Below are 8,375 nucleotides of genomic sequence, written 5' to 3'. Positions count from 1 at the left end.
ACAACTTGTGATCTGTTCTAGCGCATTTTGGAAACAAAAATGCGAGAACTTGAAAAACATTAGCCTAATATTTTTCAAGTTTCAATCGAAACCGGCCTACCCTGTCTCTGGCCAGAGGCACTAATCGTCAGTTTTATTGCACTGGGGTGATAATTTTTAACAAACTTGACAATTATTTTGTTGTTTCTGCTAACAGTCAAACATTTTGAGGTTTTGAAACGACAGCAAATTTTCGTGATACTTCCCCTTTAAGCACAGACGACGGCAACGCCAACAAAATCGTCACTTAAAATATATATAAAGGGGCTAGTTTCTATAGAAACTACGGTACTGCGTCGGTGGGGAATCGAAACGAATGTTTGGTTTATCAACAGAGTTGAAGTTTAAAAAAGGTAAATTGGCCACTGTAAAGAGATTCGAGGATTCACTCTGAGGAAGGGCTAACGCTCGAAACGTCAGCACTGGAAACTCAATACGGTGGCCAATGTACCTTTAGTTATCAATTCTGTCGATAAACCAAACATTCACTCAAAACTATACGTTTGAGCTAATCGGTAATGTGGGCGAACAATACAGGAATTAAATTGTTAGGAACAGGGTTCAAGTCTCTCTTCTCTGCAGAGCGATTCACAAATCGAGCGGGGACAAACAAGGAGAGTGAAATAATGGGGAGCGCGGTGGACGATGGGCTCTTCCCGTCGGCCCCCCCGCCACTTTTTCCCCTTTTCCGTTTTTCTACCCATTTCCGACTTTTCGCTCCTTTTTTATGAAGAAGACTGCGGAGAAGAGAGGGGTTCAAGTTAACGTGATGAGCGCGAAGTATTCACAGTTGTGTGCTCATGTTGTTCATTTGGTCATTTCATGTTTTTATTTTGCGGAAGACGGTAAAAAAAATGTACCAAAGTGTATAATACACGTGCAGAGCAATTTTTTTTGTGGCGTTGTCGTTGTCGTTACTGTCGTCGTTGCTTATATAAGTTTTCTACAAATAGGGGTAACGCAACCTTAGGGCAAGCACGAACACAGCAACCAATCTCATAATATGTATTGAAATATACAACATGAAAGAAAAGAAATGTTACTTTTTTTTGCTTAAAAGCACGAACGATGTAATAATTGTCACAATAAACATAGACTCACCATAAAGCTGTGCAGTTTTGAGTCTGACTGAAAAAATGTAGTTAGCGTAACCAGTGAGTTCCAACATCGCATGAATTTTAAATATGTTACAGTGGAACGAAAGCTGGCGAATGCGAAGTGGCGCTCCATAAACTTGAAAAACTTGGCCAATTTTTTCAAGTTCGTCGCTGATCGACCTAATCGCTCATTTATTTCGTAGTTTATCATGGTCACGCAATAACGAAGCGAATTATTTATCTAAGGCAGAATTTATTGCGTTCGATGTAGAGGGAACGCACTCCTAATTGAGTTTGGAGTAGAGACTGTATGGGACAGTCGATCAACGAGTGAACTCAGGTTCTTGGGACGCGTATCTGGCATCCCCCGCAGATTTTGCAGGGGCGGATGACATCATCACCAACTTGGCAAAGGAGAGAGAACCTGGAATCGAGATTATCGAATGCACTCCCTAATCTTTGATTAGTACTAGTAGTATATTTTTGTCCACTTTTATTTAATATCCTAACACGTCATTGGTTAGACTTAGCATCAACGACCTCAACGGGTTACCAAGTGGGCATCATGTCGCGACATAAATATCATAATGACTTTTACATAATGTTTGCCTTTTCCAACTTATGGCCGCCTCATAACAAGACGGTTTCCTAAAGGGCGATTTACACGGTACGACTTTCTCACATGCGACAAGCTTACGACACGAATTGTTTCGTGTAAATCAAACCTACAACTCGCTTACGACTGTTGTGTACGTCACAAAAAATGTAGGATGTTTTAAAATCTTACGACCATCGTAGGTATAGGCAATGTTGAGTGACGACAGTTGCATGCGTGCGATTTTTTGCATGACGCGAGCAGCACGCGCTCTAGAAATCGCATGCGACAGTCGTAAGCAAACGTTGTACCGCCTAAATCGGCCTTATCAAGTTTCCATTATCAAGTTTCCAGTAACAATGGCTCACCTGATTGCAGGCAAATAACCGCTCTCAGCTTGGTTCGAAAGGTTTCTGTTAAAAGACAGGTGTTCACATTGAAATGTTTTTCTTTTAAAGGGGAACTGAGTATCACGCAAATTTGCTGTTTGTGGAATGAAAACAACTGGTTTACTCGCACCGATTTCTTGGCCACTAGGTTCAGTTCGCATGGGCCAATTTGTCGGCCGATTTCATTTATGTTGGAGTAGCGCTCGGTGAAAATATGCCTGATTAAAAATCTTTATTATAAATCCTTAAAAGTAAAGGTTTAGATATACATAGGCAAGTGAAAAAAACGGTAAAAGCGAACAACGTTTCGGTGTCGTCATGACGCCACTACCAAGTTCGGAGTAATGGTGAACTATTTCTGATATTGACTTTATTTCAATTACTCTGAACTTGATAATGGCGTAATGACGACACCGAAACGTTGTTCGTTTTTCTCGTTTATTTTCACTTGCCTATGTATAATAAATCGAGCCGAATTTCCTCTGCTCACTTACAATCTTTGTAAAATTGGGTCAAGTCGGTCCGATTTTTTAGTACGCGTAAAGTAGCCTTTACTACCCCACCACCCCCCCCCCAACCAAAAGTGGAACTTTAGTCCATCGGAGGGGTCCCCCTGGTGGTTTTCGCCAGTAACTATTCAAGACCTGCGAGCCAGTGCGAGAAATTTAAGTCATCTGAAGATAGCTCCGACACGTTAACCACTAGATTTTCGTGCCTCCACTTTTCAGTACACAGCTCCAAGTTAGTTTTATTTGTAACAGTAGTTCATCTTCTTCTTTTTCTGTTTTTGTTTTAATTTTGTCAATAACAAATTCAATAATACTGCATACGCGATTTTTTGTACAAAAAAATCTGATAACAATTGTAACATTTCTTCAAACCAAACCCCATCGGCAGTTTTCAGTATTTTCTTCTACCCGACCTTTATCGAAATTTTTGTGCCGTTGATAATATCAACGTACGCGCTGAATCATAATAGAGTGATTTAGAATTAGGTTCACGGCAAACGGCGGAAATGACCACGTGACTATGTTTATCCTATTTGCCGCTCGTGGTTTTCAGTTTCTCGGTAAAATTGAGTAGTTTTGCGTTAGCATCAAAGTTAAGAATTATTTAGCACTACTCTCATCTATACACTCACTTTTTTTTTTTAAAGAAAACATAAACGAGAATCTCACGTTTGCTGTTTGCCGTAAACTCGATTTTAAATCTGTCTCATGTTCGCAATCAGATGTAGAAGACAACGGACGAACCCCATAAAACGATAAAACCTCACGTGCGTGCGAAATGCAGGCTGTGGATGGATATTTCAAAAATATAGTATTCGTAACCGTGAAACTTATGAGGAAACTTAAATTTGTGTTGCAGTATATTTCTCACTTATCACACCTGTTTTGGTACCAAGCAATTTAAATTATACCTTTGTCCATCCTTCACTTATCAAAACCATCTGTTTTGCAAAACATAGTATCAAGAACCTATTCTCTATCTTTTGGAAATTACTCACCAATATTTCGAAGCACAAAATATTTGTCTTCCATGTCCTCCTGATATAATGGCTAACTTTTAAACCTCCGTGTTTTACTTTCCGGAGTTGTGGATAGTTCTACCGCCCACTGGGCTTGCTAATTAAGACGAATTATTCGGTCTGTTTGTTGACTTACCGTTATAATATATGCACCTGCACGAAAAAATCTTTCGTGATAAAAATTAATGGCCTCAGTTGTGCGAAAAAGGTTTTATTGCTACGGCCAGGAGTACATATGTACTAAGTTCTCTTTCAAACGGTACAAATTGTAGGCTTTTTCTTTCGGTCAAACCACTTGCATAACCTGTGGAATGATCCTAATTGATTCAATTCTTTGTTTAAAAGGGAATAAAATATGTGATGGAAAAACAAGGTACTAGTACAGTGCAGTACTGTGAAATTAATGAACTACTCAACAAGTTCCAAGCAGTATTTTGGAGAATGAAAAGATGATATTGTTCGTACCGAAATATAACCTTTTTCAACTTAGTTTTTGTCTGTTGTCTAAATATTTTGACAGACTCGAATTATCTCTCATTCTATATGTACTGAAACTATCAACAGGTACTGGGTACCAAGTCAGGTGAGTTAATTCCTAGACTTCCGACATGCAAAAGTCGCCTAATAGCATCTGCAAACTTATTGTTGTTGTTTTTGCTATTAAGGTTTAAGCCAGTCGAATAGAGAAAATTACTTCCGAAACGCTTTGGCAGCAAAAATTAACAGTCAAGTAGCCTTCGAGTAGATATGACATTTACCGTACTAGAGCTATCAGCTGTGTTTGAGTGGTTCTCTATCATTTGAATTATTAAAAACTGGATCATTGTATAATGCAACTCCAGGGATTTGATTGGCTTAGCAGCCATGGAAAATGAACCATTATACCATGACCGAGAAAAAGTGACCATTAAATTGTATTCTGATTGTTCTTGAAAAGCGAAATCAGCAAGATCTAGCAATATTTCTTGATTGCTTTTAATGAAGTAATAATTCCAATTGCGCTTGTTGGATATGAGATGATTAGCCAACTCGGCGCTACGTGCCTCGTTGGCTATCCGTCATCTCATATCCAACGCGAACTCGTGGAATGATTGTTAAATCAAGAATATTCTTTCAGTATTGAGCGCACAGTACCACTTAGTGCTCCTCGGTATTCCTCTCCAAACAATGTTTATCAATGATACAGCAGGACCACAGAGGGAAGGTGCCAAATGAGCAATGTACAACCCCCAAGTGAGTGGTTCTTCATCAGGTATATTTGAACACCTGATGCTGTTCAGATGGAAGAGTAGAGGTGAGGTCACCTACAACCACTGCAGGTCATATAGCTTATCTTGTATTGTTATATACGGCTGTCGGCCGTGTGTAAGGGTTCCTCTCCAAACACTGCACATTATATTAGGTATCATATCCACCACTTAGTGTTCAGACTCACTGATGATCAGAGCTGAAGCTGCCTTGTTCATACTGTGACACGAGTGAGTCGTAGCTTTCTGCTGTGCTCGAGGGATCCTCTCCAACCAGAGTGCCCCTGATGTCCTGTGCACGCTGTTCAGACTGAAACGCCGTGATGTCACCTAACTCATGCTGTGTGACTAAGAGCGAGCCGTAGCTGTCTAGTGTGTTGCGGTGGTCCATTCCAAACAGTTTATTCCGGAAATCTAGTGCACGCTGCTTAGACTCAAGTGCGGAGCTGAAGTCACCAAGGCTATGCTGCGTGATCCCAAGTGAATGATAGCTATCTGCGGTACTTGAGTGCTCATCTCCAAGCAGTCTGCGACGGATATTCAGTGCAGCCTGCTTAGATACAAGTGCTGAGCTAAAGTCGCCAAGATTATGCTTTGTGATCCCAAGTGAAAGGTAGCTGTCTGCTGTGCTTGGGTGTTCGTCTCCAAACAGTGTGCGGCGGATATCCAGGGCACACTGTTCAGACTTGAGAGCAGAGGTGAAATCACCTAGCTCATATTGTGTGACCCCGAGTGAGACATAACTTTCTGCTGTTGTCGAGTTTTTCTCCCCAAAAAGTGTGCGCCGAATATCCAACGCACGCTGTTTAGAAGGAAGAGCAGAAGTGAAGTCGCCCAGCTCATGCAGTGTGACCCCAAGTGAGTCATAGCTTTCCGCTGTGGTTGAGTTTTTCTCCCCAAATAGCGTCCGCCGAATATCCAACGCACGCTGTTTAAAATGAAGAGCAGAAGTAAAGTCTCCTAGCTCATGCAGCGTGACCCCGAGAGAGTCATAGCTGTCTGCAGTGCTTGAATGATCCTCTCCGAACAGAGGGCGACGGATATCTAGTGTGCGCTGTTTTGACTGAAGAGCCAAGCTAAACTCACCAAGATTATGTTGAGTGTTCCCGAGTGAGTGGTAGCTGTGCGCTTTTCTTGTGTTGTCGTCTCCAAACAGAGTACGCCGGATATCCAGTCCACGCTGTTTAGACTGTGCAGCTGAGCTGAAGTCACCCATGTCATGTTGTGTGACCCCGAGCGAATGATAGCTGTCTGCTGTAGTTAGATGCTCCTCTCCGAACAGAGCACGCCGGATATCAAGTGCACGGTGTTTAGACTCAAGAGCCGAGCTGAGGTCACCAAGATTGTGTTGTGTGTTCCCGAGTAGGTGGTAGCTATCTGCTGTGCTTGAATGCTCCTCTCCAAACCGTTTCCTACACTGCTCGAGAGCTGTTTGGCAATTCCGGAGCTCTTCTTCCATTAATTGTGTGTCGTCACCTCTGCTGAAATGCCGTAGCGTACTAACAACAACCCGATGAAAATTGAATAAACCAGGTTCACTACTGGGGAGTGCTGCCTCAACTTTGCTAAGTAAGCTGAGCAAAACATTCTGTAGACACCGTTGGGTTTCTTTATCAGAGAAATGTTCTGATGCTTTCTTTACGTGATAAACAACTTGTAATTTAAGAGGCTCATTGTACAATGTTGACTTTCCACCAGTATGCAACATTGTTCTCTCTGCTGCAGGGATTACTACTAGCCGCGCATCTCCCACCTCCCTGCTAGTCTGAAGAGCCTTGCTGTAGTACTGAAATGAAGCTGATGCATTGCTCTGAAACTGATAATAAACAGCAAGGATTTGGAAAGCAACAAGTCTGAGAACTGTATGCTCTGGACAGTTGTCCATTAAAGAAATGGCCTGACGTAAGCCTCGAACTCCATTCTCCGTTTCTCCATTAACAAGCTGATATATTCCTAAATAGCACAGATACTTTGCCCTTTCATCTGAAGGAACATTGGAAGATGCAATGTGAATTTTGTCAACTTCTGAGAGGAGTTGCATCGCCATTCCATCTGCGCCCCGAGTTATCTCTCCAAAAACTCTAGAAACCAGCAAGCGTCTGTAATACACATTTTTTCCATGAAGACTTGCTGCTCTCAATGCTAAACTGAATATCTTATCTGCTTCACTCGAACACCAAAAAATCGAGTCTAGAAACAGTTCTGCCTTGACTAACACATCAAATACACGGTCTTGGTCAGCTTTCCTAGAATCTGAACAGCTTTTAGTAAGACTGTGAATGAAGGTTTCTTTATCTTCACAGAATGCAACAAACGCCGACATGGAATCCCCTGTAAGAAACTGCCCATTAAGCTTTTCAAAGCAAGAAATGTAAAATGCGTAGAAGCGGGCAATCGAGCTGACAACTGTTTCCTTCATTTCGTGTTCTCCCTTTTCTCTCGCAAACGATTGAAGGAGTTTGTGCATTGTGAATGACCTTGTGTCTGAACTTAAATCAAGAAGAGATTTTCGCCGAAGGCTTTGCAACACTTTTTCTGTGAAAATTTTGCTTTTTTCCAAAACAGCTCCAGCGACATCCACACGGAAGTTCTCTGGCAGAACACACAAGGACACAAGTGCTTGTTTTTCCCGTGAAGACAGTCTCTGGAAAGAAGAGTCAAAAAGGAACTGCAATCGGAGATCAGCTGGATAATCTGGATTGTCCAATATCTCGACGGTGCTTTCTGTAGAGGTTTCCATAAACTCGTTGAGAAACTGACTTGGCTGCAGGGCACTGTCGGAAATTGAAGAACACAATAATTTTATGGCTAAAGGAACATGTCCACAGATTTGTGTAATTCCCCTGATGTCAGAGGTGCTTGCATCTGGAAGTAATTCATGGACAAGGGCTTTAGAAGAGGCTTCATCCAGTGGCCTTATTCTGAAGGCCTTGTGGCCTTGAAAATTCAAATTTATATATTCGAAAGATTCTCTTGCGGTTACAATCAATTTCACCTTTTCACTTTGCTTAAGGATTTCTTGCAAAAGTCCAATGACCTCTTCCTTCACTTTCGGCTCTCCACTTTCCAACAGGTCATCTCCATTATCAAGAATGAACACACAGTCATCTGAAATTTTGTTGATGAGTTGGCAAAGCTCGTCATCAGGGGATAGACGTTGAAAAGATGGTTCACCATTCACTAAAAGCTGTCTAACAAAGCTAAGAAGCTTTGATATGAGATCTGATTTTGACTTTAGCCCTCGCAATGTGAGCCAATAAACAGGTAATCCTTGAGACTGAAGATCGTGTCCGACGGCGATTGCCACCGACGTCTTCCCGAAGCCAGGTGAACCCCAGATGGACGCCAATCGGGTAGATTTGGAAGTTACGTGAGTGACGATCTCATTGCATCTGTTCTGACGGCCGGTGAAGTTAGGAGCCACTGGGGGAAGACAAAACCTTGGCAGAAATGGTTCTGGTTTTGTGTCTTCATAAAATA

General features: G+C 41.8%; 2 protein-coding genes across 4 annotated transcripts in view; one reads left to right on the top strand and one right to left on the bottom strand.

Annotated features, from left to right (window-relative positions):
* Positions 1–1,146, top strand: part of LOC146487400 (carbonic anhydrase 2-like) — an 11,499-nt gene extending 10,353 nt beyond the window's left edge. For both annotated transcript variants that reach the window (XM_085088415.1, XM_085088424.1), the window contains one exon: positions 1–1,146. This exon is cut by the window's left edge and continues 466 nt beyond it. The gene's annotated coding sequence lies outside the window, so the exon portion shown is untranslated.
* The window catches only part of LOC146487399 (uncharacterized), a 60,448-nt gene that overhangs the window by 47,198 nt on the left and 4,875 nt on the right, over positions 1–8,375 (bottom strand). The window contains exons 3-4 of one of the 2 annotated variants that reach the window (XR_014857544.1): positions 3,628–8,363; positions 2,100–2,144 (exon numbers count right to left, since the gene is read on the bottom strand). Coding sequence is in view for 1 of the 2 variants with exons in the window: in XM_085087702.1 (XP_084943828.1) it covers positions 5,080–8,363 (3,284 nt within the window). In the remaining variant the exon portion in view is untranslated. Of the gene's footprint in view, positions 1–2,099; positions 2,145–2,888; positions 8,364–8,375 lie in introns of those variants that run through there. The other variant, XM_085087702.1, reaches the window with a different exon arrangement.

Source organism: Pavona decussata, unplaced genomic scaffold, assembly GCF_977016875.1.
Source record: "Pavona decussata unplaced genomic scaffold, jaPavDecu1.1 SCAFFOLD_16, whole genome shotgun sequence".
Taxonomy (NCBI): Eukaryota; Metazoa; Cnidaria; class Anthozoa; order Scleractinia; family Agariciidae; genus Pavona; species Pavona decussata.
This window is presented reverse-complemented; position numbering and strand designations above follow the sequence as displayed.